The following is an 18,135-nucleotide window of genomic DNA, read 5'->3' as shown; positions in this document are numbered from 1 at the left end:
ACATTACTGTATTAATACAGTAAGAATTTCACTTATATAGAATGATGTTAGAGTAAAAGATGAGTATTCTCAACAATGATAATTTTGAGAAAGGATGCAACTATTCTACTGTAACTGGATTTGGTGGAACAGAGAAGCTGACTTTATTCTTGTATGCTTGGTCCTAATACTTTATGCTGTACACTTATGCTGTATGTTTTGGGGGGACTTCTAAAAAAACCCTGGTCCCTTTTCATAAACTTTTCTCAAGTGCAAAAAAAGGCTCTGACAAAAGAAATAAAGAAAACCAGGTCTGAACCTCTAAACCAGCTGTTTGTTCCTGTTCTGTTTCCAGTCACAGTCCAATTCGATAAACAATTTGAGAATGCTCAGGATTAACATTGAGACATAGTGAATAATGGGTTTTACACTTTCAGCAGACAGCATAACTCAGCAGTTCTGTTTCTACATGAATTGCAGCATATTTTGCTCACTGTTTGCAAATTGTCCAACTTTCAGACTCTCTTGAAGAAATCCCAAGTGATATTTTACTAGTCACAACTGGATGGAACTCTACCTCCTCCATGATAATGTGTTGCTCACCTGGACATAAATCCAACTCATAGAGACTTGGACGAAAGATGTAACAAGAACTGGCCACTGTGGTGATAAGGAGAGGAGGAGTAAATCTGAATATAAAATTATAAAGTCAAATAATAGTCCTAGGGCCTTTATTATAATTATTTATAAATAAATCAGATTTTACATATGCCAGGATCGTAGAAAAAATGAAACCCAAGTTCATCCCAAATTACATCCAGCATATTCTTTTAATCGGAGCAATAGCGTTGAGAACTCTTATTCTGGGGCACTGATGCAAATCAGTGAATCATCCCCAATGGGCTCAGATGATCTTCCGTTTCCATGTTTGTTCTGGTTCAGAACGCCTGCTTTACAACCGTTCAACCCTGTAAGCAAGCAGAATAATGAAAACCAAGACAGTGCAAACAGAGCAGAGCAGAAGAGAGGAGGTAACAATATTCAGGGCCACAGTGTTCCACTATGGAGTTTGTCTGGGCAGATATGAAGGAAACAATAGCATGTTTGGAGAAGAGCCTATTATGCTGCACTCCTGATCATATTATTATGGGTTTGTGCAACACAGTGGCGTTTCCCTTCAACACAATTTTAAATACCACATTTGAGCTGTCTTCATGCCACTCCCCAGGGCTTTGTGCTAAGGGGCCAAGAGCAGAAGAATGGTTTATATTTGTCTTCTCTGTGCCTTTTGATAAGGATAATAAATCCTTCCTCCCAGCCTTTTCACTCATCTTTGCTACAGACGCGCTGAAAATGGAAGCCGCCGCATTGCATTCTTAGCTCTGTAATGCCATTTGGTGCAAACACACTGGCCCCGAAATCAGACACGTGAGACCCAGGAAAGAATCGGAGCTTTCAAGAGCAATTTTCACAGTGCTAAATAAACAGCTGAATGTGTTTATTGCATGTTTGATTCGCAGGGAAGGTTAACACTAGTTTAATGCAGCTGGGAGAATACATTTCACGACTGATTATAATTCTAAAATAGCTTAGCCTTTTGATAGAATTAATTTAACATGAAGGCTTCAAATTGAACTCTTTATGCATTTGTAAACATAAGGAAGATATCTTGATCTTGGGAAGGACCTGCTCTGCCCTGTGAGCAAATGGGACAGGGAGATAATGAATATTGAATGAGCATATCTACTTCAAGCAATCATCCCCATTGACTAAATCCCATCGGCACACAAATCATCTGTATGGTTATGCTGCGTTAATTAAGATCTAGTGTGTGGAATTAATCGAGTCAAGCCATTGCAAATGTCTTCAATCACTGGACCTGCACTGTCTTATCTGTGAGTACCTTTTACTACCGTGAGAGGAAGAAAGACGACGATGACATAATACATAAAAATAATCACAATAAAATACGAGTCATCTTTACAGCGGGCCAAATCCAGCTGATGGAAAGGAGAATCTATTTGGCCTTCTTGACAAACCTATAGGGATTACCAAGAGGAGATAGCGTAGACTGGTATGTACTTGTGTAGCGCTGTTTGTGTGAGTGGAATATCGTTAGGGCCTTTATCTGGGGAAATACTGTACCCTCTCAGGCTTCTTGGACTTCCACTGATAAGAAAAATGAGTAAGATTATACCTCATTTTTCTTTTCAATGCCAACATTTTCCTTTCCATTGCCAGTAGTAATTGTGCCCTCCAGACTTTTATATAGTGAGCGCAGAAATTGGTTGGCCAAAGAAAACAGCTCTGGCAGAACAAAATGCCCCAATGAGCCATTTGCTGGAGTTGTTGTGACACATGCAGGGAGGCAATCATCTTATTATTGAGTTAGGATAATTAAATAAGGAAATTGGTAAAAAGCAGGAATATGATCTCAGTTCTTAAACAAAGTCTCAGTTTCTCAGTAAAATTACTTAATGTGTTTAACTGTTGTAAGAGATAATTTATCATTTCCCAGCTCTGAAACACGATGTACTGCTGCACTACTGAAGCTGTCCTGTAAAAAGAGCCCATAGGTCGTCTGTGCAACAGTGTATTTTGACCCATAGGTTTTATTTTTAGGTGACCTCCAACGGCTGTAATAGTTATAGCGACATCAGAGGAGGAAGGGAGGAAGTCAGGTGACATGGTAAAATGCAGATCGATGGGTTAATACACTGGACGCTTATTATTGTTACTATTTATTGCCACCTGGATATATTTCAAAATGGGGGAGCAAACTTGGAAAGACATACTTAGTGGAGGGCTGTTCAGGTTCCCCCCCTGTCTGCAGTTTAAGGTGAAGCTCAAAGGGGTGATTCAATACAAATACAGTTTGAATTCTCCAACTGAAAAATGTGAACTGAGGAAGATGTGGCCATGACTCACAAATAGGTAATTTTTCAATTTTGCAAACGTGTTTATTCACTTTATGGCCCCTACAGTGAAACTTTACTACAACAGCACTATGGGCATTTAACAGCATTCATAGTTTCAGCTCATTATTTGAGCTGAACAACACTTAAATATCCTCCCACAAGAGGTTTGACAACACAATAAGAAAGGCCAGAGTGTTATAACACATAAGAGTCATACCAAAGTTCCTTTGCTGTCTTGGTAACGCACTCAGCAATACAAACAAGCATCAGGCATACCAGACATTCATCATCATGATAACAAAAAAAGTTGAGTGGTTGTAGTTTGGTTTTGTTCAGGCTCAAAAACTATTTGGTTAGGTTTTGAACAAGATTTTGGTTTTGAGTAAAAACAAGTGCTTCTTCACAATAAGGACATTTGTTGTCATGGTTACTATAACAAATGCATACGAGACAGAGTAACACACAAAAAAGCCACACTTTATTGATAATACTTTATTTTGCACTAAAAGTTTGTAAAACTGAGCCAATAGAGGTGCCCTCTTTTTTGTTTTGTCTCCTGTGGCTGCTGTGGTGTTCCCATCTGGTTCCAACACTCCATTCATCTCTTTAAGTTTAAGAAGCTGCTTTTGACACAACCTCACCATACTTAATTTAATCAGTTTAGCTGCTCCCTTTTCACCACGCCCCTTGCATGACGGCAGAGTGTGACAGGCTGATATACTAAGTTTTACTTTTTAATTAGCAAAATATTTATTGTATAAGGACAAATATTCAGACTAACTCAGCAATGTTTTATTTTTATAATTAGGCTGTTGATTTCTCACATCAATGAAGGTATTGTACAACATAATGGTGCTCTATCACGCACCATGATGTGATGGCTATGACATTGGTTTACCACCCACCCTAAATACACACAGAAAAATAAAGTTTTTTTTTCTACCCAAATGTGGGGTTTAACCAGTTTTTTGTTTTGGGGTTATTTATTGGGAGTTGGGTAGCTTTGTGTAGCTTAAGCCAGCTGCTGGTTTAGCTATTGGGTCAGCCCTGGACATTAAACACCGGATTGCCCCTGACAGCTGTGCTGTGTGTGAATGATGTGTGATAGAATGGGTGAATGTGACTTGTATAATAATAATAACTTTGTAGCACTTATCTAAACAAGGGTACAAAGTGCTTCACAAAATACATAAAAAAATAAGCTGAAGATAAATGTGGCTACTGCCTGGCTACAAGCCATGTGGCCCGCTCAGTAGATCAGACATCATTACCTCTATGCCTTTTTAAATTAAAATGCTACTATCTTAGGCAACATAGTTAAAACCTATCCCATTTAAGAAACTACATAAAATGTAGTTGCAAGTAAAAATATGATGAAACCGATTTAAAAGGTATATTATATTTTAACAAAACATCAAAATTATAATAACCTATTAATGAAGTAGACTTAAACCAGTGTTTGAGTTAACATGAACCAACGTTTGTATAGAATATTTATATCTTGCTCGGTTGACTGACAAACCCATCAACTGTGCCACAACCCCATCATGTGGTTGGTTTGATAGTTATTAAGCCAGTTAGGGTAGTTTTCAACTCAGTGTTTTTTAGGGTTTGAGTGAGAGATAGAAGATGGTTTACTGCAATGAGAAAATAAATTGAGTTGATTTTACTGTCTTACTTTTTGGCTAAGTGAGATTTTGACACAGCTAATTGACCATAACCAATTAATTTAACCAACATGAGTTGATTTCCACTCTCAAAAAAAAACATTCATCTGGCATCACCATGAACTTAATTTTACCCAGCAAATTGTATTATTACACCCCAAGCAATTTTTATTTATTAGAGAGGGATTTATCGAGAGTGGCTTTACAGCCAATTTGTTAACGTTGGTAATTCATTTCCAACTCAGACAGAATGTAAATAGCTTTAAGTTTGGGCTGACTCTTTCAGAAACTGGATATTTAAGTTCACACCTTCTTGAAACAGACATGATGCTGTCTGGACTGTGTTTTAGAAGATAAATCAATAGCAACACTGAGCAGCCTTGTATCTCACTGCCTTTACCTCATACACCTTTCTTTCTGCATATCTTTGCAACAAGGATATTATCATCCGCACGTTTTTTAAAGATGTCTTTTTCTGACATGTTGCCTATATAAGATATGGTGGAGGAAAAAAGGGGGCAATATGACATGTAAACAAAAGTCAATAAACACTGACACAGAACTGGAGACACTGATAACGCAGTATTTGGAATCTTCTGCACATTATTTTGTGGCAAAACTCTAATTTACACACATTCTAGACACAAAATACCATTAGCACTGTTAGTATTTTTGAAAAAAAAAAAGTATCTCAGGCGGTTGCGAATTGCAAATAAGGGCCATCATTAACATTTTGAATATGCAGAGGTCTACGATAGTGTAGTTGCTTGTGGCTACCAAGGACATCAGCTAAACTCAGGGAGAAAACACTTCTCTCTCTGTATCATCCAGGCCTGAACAGTCTCACAGTTTGGACTTTATTTCTAAATCCTCATGGGGTTATATACCGCATTGGCAAATTCCCACCTATATGGAAACCAGAAAGGCCCTGAAAAATAGCTCATCATCGGTACCGCTCTCTGATTGACTGCTGCTGATGTGGAAATTGGATGATTAACTATCTGAAATTGAGCGTAACCTCTCTTTAAATCCCCCAGAATTCCCAGCTTTCCCAAACCACCATCCATATGTCAGTGTCAAATATGATCTGAGTTGTTGATTCTTTCTCTCTCTCGAGGTATTAGTTCCATTTGACTAATATTTGAATGGAAATTGCTCTGTCTGATGCATTCACCTTGAAGTGAGCAAAATCCATCTCTGGGATGACACTTCCTGCCTAAAAAAGCATGGGTGCCGCCCCTTTCACTTCAGATTGGACACTGTTATTGTCACCATCTAAATTGTTTATAACCTGAAGGTTAAAGACTATTATATTTACATACATACAAATTAACTATTTAACGTTGATGATAGTGACATTAGGGCTGAGATGGCACCCGTTCCACTTCGCCCTGGATAAACACAGGCTCTGTCTCTGAGAACAACACTGGGACTGTGCTGATTGATACAGTTATCAGAGTGACTTCCTGCTAATGAAACTTTGTGTAAATGACCCATAATATTGGATTCAAAATAAATAAATAAAAGTTACTTCTGTTTGTTAACAGAGGAGGTAATAACTGTGTGTTGTTAAGATAACTAAACACTGCTAGATCATTTCGCTCCTCATTAGTCTTATCTCATTGTACTATCACGCTCCAAAACCCCCCCCTAAGGTATCTGTTGTTCTCAAAGCTGTCTTTATCCAAACCATTTGCAGAGCAACCATCTTATTTTTTGGGGTACAGAGAAATAGATGTGTGCATTGCCTGTATTGAGAATGCCTGTTTTAAATGGGCCGTTTGTTTGGCCTTTGGTGTTGCCGGTTGCGTCTTTTTGAGAAATGATCTTAGAAACAACTTAACACCGAAACGATTTACAGACTATAACAACAGTGAAATGCGGTTTCTCTGCACACATGGCCGTTAAATGAAAATATAAAATGGCCGTATAACAACTTAAGGTGACACATAGTGTCACATAACATATCATTACACCAGCAGAGCAGATACACTCATGGGGCATATTAAGAAACATTTAGAAAAGCAGTTATAGGTGAGTACCACTAACAGAGGCATGTTCCCTGTGTTGATGATCCTGATATATGATGCTGTGACAAGACATTTCCAGTGTGCAGAGCTTCCTGCACACCACACTGATGGTCTCTGTCTAAAATACTCCCACACTTTAGATCAGGGCTATTGAAATTTAAACAGGTCCAAATTGAGAACATTTCCTCAAGCAAATGTCTGGAACATTATAATGTGTAGCTAGTGTTATCAATCAGTGTAATATATATTGAATGAATAGACGTATCAACATCTGTGTGTAGCCAACAACTTACTGCAATAATATTTCAACAGTATTTATTGTCACTTTTCACATTGACATGGTGGGATTATAAATGAGAGAAATAAATGTTCTTTCTCATGTCAACTAAAAATAAATTACATAAAATAAAGCTTTTAAAAATGAGCATCAAGTGAGTGAATGAAGCTGCTTTTCTCTTTCTTTCTATTCCTCCAATATCCCACCCCTGCTTTTCTTGTTCAGTGAGACAGTAGCTTGTCCTGCCAGGATTTTAAATCTAGGCTGGTGTAGTGTCGGTGTTGTGTGTTGTTTCAGTGTGTAGTGTTGTTTGTTTTAGAATAAATGACTCTGCCTTCGCTGCTTTCTCTCGCCAGCATGCCATGTGAAGTTACTTTTCTTACTTTTTTCTGACTCACTTATTACTATCTACTTTTCCATGTAATTCACCCACCATCACCAGTCAGAAGGCTACATGTTCAATTGTATATGTATAGCGCCAAATTACAATATACATTATCTCAAGGCACTTTACATAGAAATGAAATAAAAATGATAGAGAATACCCAGCAGTACCCACAATGAGAAGCACTTAGGCATCTGTGGAGAGAAAAAAACTCCCTCATTAACTGGAAGTAACTTCTAGCAGAAAGAGACCAGTAACAGTTGTGTAACCATCATAATCATAATTCATTGATTTGATTGGCTGAGATTGACGTCACATGAGATCATTTACAATGCATGCAATTGGTCTGTGAGTTTCTTGAAATGGAAATCCAATGCTGGAAAGGCTAGGTGCCAGTTAAATAAGAAGTGCTCTGTCAAAATGTGACAATTCTCAATGGTTTATCGGTTAAACGTCTGAAATGAATAGGACAGACTGACCCCTGCTTTAGATGATCGAGGGGCAGTTTTTTTTCACTTTGTCATCTGGAGGAATGATGCTTGGACCCATGGAAGGACTGTTTTGAACCAGGCGCAGCCATATTTGCGATGCACCAGTGTCAGATTATGTCACTTCACAGAGTAGTGCTGGCCTGTTCATTCAAATTGCACCAAATTCACCACTGCACTTCCGTGGGCTCCCAGCAGAACACCTGCCAAGGTTGAAGATGATTAGATATACAGCCCTTGAGATAGTCCAATTACATCTATACAAACAGAGATTCTTCACACTACAGCAAGATTTTAAATGTAGAGTGTAAAGACAAAGAGTTCAAATTCAAAGTCTCTTGTGCTTTGAGTGTAAATGTGCCAGTGGCTGTAGAGACACACACGCTCTGAGTTATTGTTGAAGGCTTTCATACTTTCTAGGCTCTCATCTAAGCTGAATGCCTTAATGCAGGGGGATTTAGCTTTGACCTTCAGGCAGTTTTTATGTTCATTACTTGTAGTCAATAGTTTAAAAAAAAGGTTGGAATATTGACGGATTGGACGAGAGGAAAAAATAAGAATAAATTAGAACTCAAGATCCCTTCTTAGATTTACCATATCAATGTATCTTTGTGTTCACACTTTTAACTCTCACACATGTTCCCAGCAATGTCATGAGGAGGTCAGAGGAGGGGCCTCTGATAGTGTATCAGCATGTCTGCTGAATGTATCCCTGCTGGGATTACAGTCGGTATTGCACCTATTGATAACACAGGATGTCTGAACATTCAAACCATTTAACGGTACCAGCTTGTTAAATAATTCATGCCCTCGCAACGTGCATTCATTGGATGACTTTGCCACACATCACACTGCATTAGCAGGGAGGGAAGAAGGGAGTGCTGGGATTGGTTCAGATGTGACAAAAACCAGCACAACACCTGAGAGAAGAGAAGGACCAACCTCACATTTCAAAGCCTGAGTGCTGATATAAACACCTTTTTTTCTCCACATGCTGTGACTGCAGCTAAGGCGTTTGATTAAAGCTGTCTGGTAAGTCAAGACTGAGGCAGATGTAGTTATCTGAGATCAAAGATGGAATCATGTGCACCTCCCCATGCCAGGTGCACTTAAGCTCCTACAAGTATTAAGCTGACCTGAACCAAGTTACTATTGTGTTCAGGAAAAAAACAATGTGTCCATCAGACAACAGACCATGGAGTTTACAGTAAATTCCTGTCATAAAAAGAATACTCAATAAAGTCAGCTATTGTAAAGTTGTTGTTAATTACTGTCGAAAAAGGAGCTAATTACTGGCAAATTGTGTCATTCATATTCTTACTTTACTATAAGTTGGTGGAAACAATTTTTTCACAGTTTATTTATTTATTTTACATGAGCAGCTTTATTGTGAAGTGTTCTGAATGAGACCACGCTTACTGTTAATTAATGTTGTTAATTCGAAATTCATCATCATTCAGTTGCTGAAAGACTCCATTTATCGACTGGGGGAGGCGTGACGACTGATTGAGTCGTTCTTCTTCTTCACCTTCCCATTTCTTTGGCTGACCAACTTTGCAGTCTTGGAGCCACTGGTTGGGTTGATGCCAACAAAACATTAGAAATCACAAAAGACACTTCATGAGAAGTCTGCCCCTACAGCTGCTCTACAAGAGAGAGCAGAATCAGTTGAGTAGTGCAAACCAGACTAATCACATGTCCTGCAATATGAAAAACTGCAAAACATTTGTATTAGTTTTTGCTTATCAGTCTTAGTTGCAGCTTGTACATTTAGGGTCATGGTTGAAAAGGGTTGTACTTTACTCAGAGTGCCATCTGCTGTTCCACTTAAAAGCAACATGCACTTGCACCTGTGTGGCATGGTGACAGAAGGGTGGATTTGCCAGGTAGTACAAGAGGACTCCTCTGCAAGAGGAAACTTTGCACACGAGCAGATCATCGGTGTGCACTTGCCTGTGTAGGTGCATATTACTATGTTGATAATGCACCCTTCAAATGGTGAAAGTGAAATCCTAAACCACTGACTGCAGACCAGGTTTATGCATCAATATGCAGTCATCTTCTTGCCTCAAGATAACAATGCACCAACAATGCACCTGACCACACCTCCTTTTAGGACCAACACACCAATGGGTGCGGATGTGGATGCAGGTAGCTTACATTTGCTATTTAACTGTGGACGTCAAAAACTAGCAAAGACATTTGTGCTGCGCTTTACACCAGGATTAAAATCAGGCCTCAGTGTTTGTGTGTCAAATTGGATCTGTGTTTAAAATCATTAACTAACATTGAAAAGCCACGTATTGCTTATGAATGAACAGAAAAGCAAACATATCATTTTTTCAAAGAAAATCAAATCAAATATATCAAAGTAGTTTACTACAGAATTGGAACAAAGACCATGAAATGCTACTGTTAAACAATAATTACCAAAGTGACTTGTTTGTATTTTCTTAAATGTTAAAATGAGCAATTATTGTTGCATCTCTTGTGTTTTGGGTCAAGTAGTAAGTAAGGGAACATAAAAATATAGAAAAACATAAATGGAATAAAACTAATATTTACAGTGTAAACAGAATATGTAAAGTGTAAGTATATATACTGTGAAATGGATTGCACATAACACATTCAAATTGCACTGACAAAAATGAGAGAAGAGTCCATTTGAATTTTGGTAAATCACACTACAAAATGTATGAGTAAGTGTGTGTGTGTGTTGGTGTGTATGTTATACCAGGTATTGCAAGTTATGTGGTAAATAGTGTGGAGCTGGAGCTGTGTGACACTACAATTGTTATTTTATAAAAATGTTCTTATAGTGTTGGAAATCTTATCACTGCTATTCTCCTTATCTTGTGATCGTTATAAAAGTTAACTTTAGTGTTAGTGTGTCAGTAGAATCTCAGCTTCTGCACATGACTGAGTCCACAGAGTGAGCGCTCTTTATTCAGTCCACCCATGTTTGGGTATTAGCTTGCTTTGGTCAGACGCCGGTCCATTGTCTGTGAGCTCTGCCCATCCTTGCATGATATGAATGAAGATTAGCGTGGATTGTTTGAATAAACCACCCAGGGTCTTGTGTTGATGTGTCGCAGCAGGAAATTATGTGAATGTCATTGCATGTATAAGTGAAATAAATGAGAAACACAATCTACCAGGAAGAGCTAGACTGTATGTTGCTGAAACCAATCAAAAAGATGTTAATTTAAAGTAAAATGGCTTTGTTCATTTGAGCATGTTAAAATCAATACCTCCACCCCATATTTCAGACCATGGCTAGTTGATTTAGGCTGCACAGTTTACGTTTTTCCCCCCTTTTCCTCTGCCTCTGTCACTGTTTGTGTGATACATCAAGAATGATTCATGTGGAGCGTGCAACAAACAATGGCATTCCAATTTGTCATTTCTGCATGCTTGGCACCCTCGCTCGAGGTGTAGCCTTGGCAAGGTCATCGGATGTGCTCACCTGGTGTAAAGTAGAACAATGGGGGTCAAAAACATAATGTACATGACATGGATTGAAATGGATTGCGATCTTATTTTATCCTCAGAACAGCAGCTTGTAGAGCTGATTGCTGAAAACAGTTGCACATTCCTGGGATTGCTCTTGATGGTGTTGTTATCAAAGCCTCTTTATGCTCAAGGAATATCGACAGCAGAAGCAACCAAGGTGTTAAATGACGTCATGTGACCAAATGTTGCAGCTCTAATTGACTGAGGGGGTATCTGTGAACAAGAGCCTCAGCCCACCCCCTTACCCTGTACCCTTGACTCTAATTAAGACCACATATCTTAGATTTTGCTGAGGTCAGGGAGGGGTTTTAATTTAAAAACCATTAAAATGTGCACATAGTCAGGACTTGTGTTGCATCCCAGGCAGATATAATTTTAATTAAGTCTTATCTTTGCCCAATTTTACCAGCACAGGACATCATTATAATTCCACAATAACAGCCTACCTATAAACTGAACAACACTTTGGTAAATGGAATGGGCTTCTGATTGCTAATATCAAAAGTGTTTATCCCAGGTTTTTGCCTAAATTATCATCACTTCTGGAATTTTAACCAGGGTCATGATGTATTCAGCTGCTTCAAATGGTGAAAATTGCAAATACCCACAGAAAAGTGTGCAAAATATATATTATTTTGAATGTTAACTCAAGCCCTACTGTTGCAGCTACCAGAAAGTAAGCAATACATTCCAGATAAAGCATCACACCTGCTAAAGGATGAAACAGTTTTATGTCACTGTGGGGTTCAGTGCACTTAGTGTGTTTATCCTAAAGACAATGGCGTTTATTGTGAAGTCAGTTGTGTGTGAGAAAAGATTGATGAACACACAACAGACTGTCGCCTGCGAACACGAGCCATCAATACTTTCACACTTGCGCAAACATTTGATACCAGCCAAGAACAATGCCATGTGTCTACTTGTATCTTTCCTCAGCAGTGGCATCCAAAGCTGTCAGAGCTTTGTCATCCGTTCCCTCCTGTCCAAAAACTTAACAGCTTGCCAAATTGACGTTAAGGTAAAGAAATTATCCTGCTCAATCTCCACATGAGTCTCAGAAGCTGTCGTGGAAATTCTGAGTGCTGCTGTTAGCCGTGCAGCAAAGTGCCACTCTCTTCCAAGGTAGCCGGCATCTCCTCCATGCATACAGATACGGGTGGGGAGAAGCATCAGCAAACAGAGAGAATGTGGTTTGGTGGAGTTCGCTCTTTCTCTTAAAGTTATCTCCTCTCCTAAACCCAATCATCAAGCACATGAACTGAAAAAGTACAAAATTCAAATCATCCACCAACTGAATTTGTATAAAAAAACATGACACTTTACAGACACAAGGCTCAAGGACACCCAGGAGCCTTTCAAACGAGTTAGAAATAGTTACAGGTGTTCAACTTTTACAACAAAAAGCCACAGGGATAGAATAGACGACAGGAAAAACGACTTTTCAAATCAAGAGTTCAGCTTCTGCCTTTTTGTTGGTTATGTAGTTTTTAATTAAAGACTAAAGAATATAAAGTATGTGATGTCATGTGAGGGTTCTTAACTCTAAATGTATTTTTTGTTAATGAAAGAAAGAGGTACACAGATCTACAGTCAGGATTTATATGTAATTTAAAAAATATATACACATCTACAAAATAATACAAATTTTACATATGAAGGATGAAATGTTGTTTTGAGCTTCCATGCAACTTTTATCTGGTTTATCTGGTGCCATACTTCAGCCTTGATGACGATTGTAAGGACACCTGAATTTATACACTTTAGCTGATGAATAGTTTCCCTGCAGTTCAGTTCACTGTAAGGGATCCTTGACATGTTTCATGTCATGGTTGCCAAATAAATGCACACAGGATTCCCAATTTGAAGGGACTCTGTCCTTTGGACCTCAGGCACATCAACAAAAAACGTGTTTCAAGTGTTCTATGAATGCTGTCATTACAAGTCAATTCAATTATTGAGATATTAAAGAATTATTCAAATTATTTACTAACCTCCAGCCTCCCTCTACATTTGATCCAAATTAGTGTGAGTGAATATTCTTTTCACAAGTCCGACCATCTGTGAACTGTGCAGACTTACACCAGTGAAAACTAAACCAGCAGCGAGGATCCTGTGTTTTGCATGGGTGCTCTCTGTAGGAGGAAATCTACCTACTAATTACAAAAATGTCTGTCTATATGTGGAACGCAACTTCTCAGGTTCACATTTGCATGATTATTTTAAATTGCCCAAGGAAGTGCAGGGTCGGATTTACGATTTGGACTCGCAATACGTTTTGAATAAACCAATAAACAGCGCTGCAGTCAGTAGGGGCGGGGTTTAACTGTCAGGTGGGGCTCAACAGTCAGTCTATGGACCAAGTTGAACTGGTCATCTTCTACATCCTTGAGTGGTCGACAACTGGCCCAGTAGTCAAAACTGACCTGCTAGATCATTTTGAAAATGTGATTGATTTTAATTCAACATATTGGACTGAATCCGACATTCAAGGGAGTCTGCTGATATCCGTCATGACAGCAACGCTGCTTCAGTTCATTATACAGAGCAGAATTACAGAGCTGTTATTTTTAAAAGTTGCTGTTTGGTCAACAAACGTCTGAAATGTATGACAAATATAACACCAGTTAAGTAAATATTGAAATGTTTATTTAAACCATAGTTTACAGTAATAAAGTGAATTAAGTTTCATTTCATGAAAAGAAAAAAGCCATATGGTCCAGGCAAGAGATGCTACCTGGTGAATAACACACACACACACACACACACACACACACACACACACACACACACACACACACACACACACACACACACACACACACACACACACACACACACACACACAGAGAGAGAGAGAGAGAGAGAGAGAGAGAGAGAGAGAGAGAGAGAGAGAGAGAGAGAGAGGACTTCAGGAACTGTACACTAGCCTACTTAGCGAAAGGAAAGATACTGAGGCAGATTCAACCGCTTGCTTTAAGTGCGCACGACAAAAAAAGAAAAGAGAACACCGCGGGAGGAAAGAAAGGGAAAAGACAGAGGGAGACTTGGCTGATGCATCTGTGCCACAGCATCCATTTCGCTGCGAGGAGCGTGTGAAGCGCAGGGGACGGTGCGCATTTCTCTCTCAGCCACGGCGCTTCTCTCCTCTCTTCTCCGAACTCAGTTTCCTCGAGCGGCTGACGGGCGGAAAGACACGTCCCCCTCCTCCCCTGCATTCATCCACACGGACTGTATTTCATAACAAGCCTGTTTACTTGGAGCCACACCGCGGTTCCAGTCGCACACACCGCATCTTTGTTTGTGGAGTGGGATTTGCGCTGCGCAGCTCAAGGCGCAAAAAAAAAACAAGGGGGGGATATCAGACGGTTCAAGTTTTCCTGGAAGTTGCGCAGTGACTGAAAAAAAAAAACATGGGAATTTGTGGCCATTTGGCGGTGCCCGGGAAAAGCCTGGTGCTCCTCGGACTTAAATTGTTATTCCTTGTACCTGCAGGAGTTCCAGCCAGGAGCGGGGATTCTGTATTAAAGGACAACATCACCGTCAGACAGGGGGACAGCGCCGTCTTAAAGTAAGTCTCCAAGTGTGTTTGATTATAGCCCGGATATTATCCCCCCGTGCGACATGAGCACTGACTGAGTCTCGACCCCACAAGCCAATGAACTATAACGCTCCAGAGTTACTAAAGGTCATAACAAACCATTTAAAAAGGAATTCATGTGTGTGTGTTTTGATGGATTATTAATAATTCTGCATGTGTCATTTCCAAGTTGTGGGCTAACATGCAGAAGTCGGTGTAAAGCCTCCCCTGCTCATTGCCCTTGAATGTTATTGATCCCGCTGGTTAATGTCTTGTTGAGGATGCACAGAGCAGAGATTCTCAAATTCAGCATTCGGAGCGTTTGTGTACTTATTGATCGGAGTGTGTACTACAAATGCAATTATGACTTTCATTTTCAGGGCTGCGCTTTTCTCCATCACACTTTGATGAAATGTTTTGGAAGCCTCGGTACGGTGTACATCCGGCAGTGTGTATCGTTTAAGTCCCTGTTTGCTATTATTATTGGGCTATTAATCACCATTGTTTCCATGGTATCCTTATTAGGGCTTGTTATGATCAGTCATATCCAGTTTAATCTTAGTATTCACAGTTTCTTTCGGTGTCTTCAATAATGCTTTTTTTTTCTTATCTCCTTATTCAGATTGTTCATGTAGTTGCATCTATAAACGGCTTTGTGGTTTTACTTTATTTTATTTATTTATTTCATCAGAACAGACCAGGTGTGGTGCTAGCAACCCAGAATCCCTGTGAAATGATGTGAGATAGGGCCACACTCCACCCACACACACACACACACACACACACACACACACACACACACACACACACAGTATTCAAACATTTACTGTGGACTTTGTTATCACGTACAGTCATATTAATCTCAGCTTAATGTAACACAATGTTTGAAGCCTTCAATCCATTACAGCTATTCATTAAGGTTTATTATATTGTAGTCATGACAAACTAGTGATGATTGGAATGAGGTCACTGTGGAAAAACATGTGGTGAGAATCAGTAAGGAAAAATATAAATAACAATATCCAACACAGAAGATAAGCATTACAGACAGAAAACATGAAATGAAGAGAAAACAAGTGCAAATAAAGATGTGAAGCCAGGATTTTCAGCACATACTAAACAAGTTACACATATCAGCATAATGTTACAGATGTGAATGACAGTCTTGCTCCAGTATGATATACCAACGTGAGCAGACATGTTAATCAGTGGCTCAAATGGGAATGTGCCTGCTGTGCATTCAGTACCTTAAGCTGTCAGAGCAGGGCAGTAGAGTTCAGCTGGCTGCGTGCCGCCTGAGATTGGAGGTATTTGGACAAGAATCATTGCACAGTCTGATGACTGTTGACAAAGATGAGCAGCTAAACAGTTTGCTGTTGCACCCCAGGTGTAGATGAGGCGGAGGGTGATCAAGCTGCTGGAGCTGCACCAGGCCACCGCACAGGAAGTGGGATGTGTTGGCCAAGATGGAGATCCGTTCAGCTCTAATCTTCTCTCCTCTGCTCGGTGCAGCTGCTCTACCCTCACCAGTTTGTTAATTCTGCCTCAGCCATTACAAATGAGTGCTGGTCTCCACTGATTAGTAGAACTTGTTAAATAATCAGATGGATCCACTGAAACCATTTTACTCTGCTCACTCTGGACGGTGACAGGCTGAAATCCAATCCTTGCTCCTCTGTCATGCTGATGTAGACCTGCCGATGGTTGCCCCTGTGGCTGCTGGCAGGGCTTCCTCTGCAGCCTCACGCTTTCCTTTCCTTGCCCTAACCTATGCACCCACAATAGAGGAGTCATCAAAGAATTTGTGGAGTTGCCATGACCCAGGGTTGAATCTTAAAGGGAGAGGTATTGAGAGTAAACTCCAAAGCTGACAATGAAGTCCCTCTAGGCGCTCCTTTCCTGCTTCACAGTATATTCATTACACTGTCCTGGAGGAAGATGAACTGCTGCCCATCAGTGAGCCAGTCAGTCCATAATCCAGGAAACCGTGCTATCCACCTGCATTGCTCTGAGCTTCTCCCAAAGCAGGAGGGGCTGGATGGCATTGAAAGCACCAGAGAAATCAAAGGACATCATTCTCATCCTGTTTCTTTGCTTCTGCGGGTGGGAATAAAGGCCTGTGTAGCAGGTATATGATAGCATTGTCCACACATTTGACAGCTAGCTGCACCCCGAGGCTGACGCTGTGAGGACCCGCTGCCTCGCCTGTGAGCAGCTTCACTAGCTCCCTCTTCACCCAAGTGACAGAGAGAAACAGAGGCTTGTCAGGGCAGCAGGTTGGTGAGGCTGGGACTCAGGTAGGTGGGCAGGGGGCAGGAAGCCTTGGAGAGGAGAATGACTGGGGTGTTGACCTCTGAATGGATCAAAGTAATCTGAAGACTAGACGTTGGCAGGCCCTAAACTGTTTTCTATTTTAACATTTAATGGGTGAAATTGCAGCACTGATACAACACATTTCTTCCAGTGTACCCCTGCAAATTGTAATGTTTGTGTTTGGAACCAGTATTTTGCCAAAAAGCATCACTTTAATACATGTAGTATTGCTATTTGGAAAACACCATGTCACATTGCCGCACTTGTAACACTTACCTGAGAAGATTACATCAAGTCAACAGTAGTTACCTTAACAAGAGCGATTCAAACATTCATACACACGTTTCATTCCAACCTGGCCCAATAAGCTTTTCTATCTCGATCAGGATGGACAAATGTGCTGTGAGCCAATTCACACTGGTTTGTTGTGGGTTAAAAGATCCAAGGTTAAGGGAAGTACAAAAGTAATATGATGCTGGCAATATGTTTCTGATAAACAATTGTTGCATCTGAGTGATTTCCTGTAGCTGGCAAAGTTCCTGAGGTGTTATTTTACTTTTTCAGGGCTGTGTTATTAAGACAGTGAAGGGAACACAAACTATCATTCTCACATAAAGAAAGCCACTGGCAACCGAGACTCGAGCAGAATCATTCACCACAGCTTTTGTTGCAGTATTACTTATTTTTTTCAGAAATGAAAAATACATACATTTCCTCTGTGACACATGTTAGAGGGACAATAAATTAATGCCTATCATTTTCCGGATATATTATTACATGGATATATTATGCACCTGTGTACATGGACCATGAATCACGGAAACACATTGCTGCAAAGATAGTTTATCAGATCTGTCAGAACAATATTCTACTTATCTTGTTATGAAGTAAAATAATTTGCTTTATAAAACTTTATATATTTTTTACCTGAATCTGTTGTTTTTATGATGACACATTTGGGAAGAGCAGATAGATCAATAAATACAAC

General features: G+C 39.8%; 1 protein-coding gene across 3 annotated transcripts in view; it reads left to right on the top strand.

Annotated features, from left to right (window-relative positions):
• Nucleotides 1-18,135, top strand: part of opcml (opioid binding protein/cell adhesion molecule-like) — a 324,664-nt gene that overhangs the window by 137,065 nt on the left and 169,464 nt on the right. Inside the window, exons 1-2 of one of the 3 annotated variants that reach the window (XM_035178054.2) lie at nt 14,135-14,366; nt 14,750-14,825. Coding sequence is in view for 2 of the 3 variants with exons in the window: in XM_035178052.2 (XP_035033943.1) it covers nt 14,668-14,825 (158 nt within the window). In the remaining variant the exon portion in view is untranslated. Of the gene's footprint in view, nt 1-14,134; nt 14,826-18,135 lie in introns of those variants that run through there. The other 2 variants (XM_035178053.2, XM_035178052.2) reach the window with 2 other exon arrangements.

This window comes from Hippoglossus stenolepis, chromosome 15, assembly GCF_022539355.2.
Source record: "Hippoglossus stenolepis isolate QCI-W04-F060 chromosome 15, HSTE1.2, whole genome shotgun sequence".
NCBI lineage: Eukaryota > Metazoa > Chordata > Actinopteri > Pleuronectiformes > Pleuronectidae > Hippoglossus > Hippoglossus stenolepis.
The sequence above is the reverse complement of the archived record's forward strand: the minus strand, read 5'-3'. Positions and strand labels throughout refer to the sequence as shown.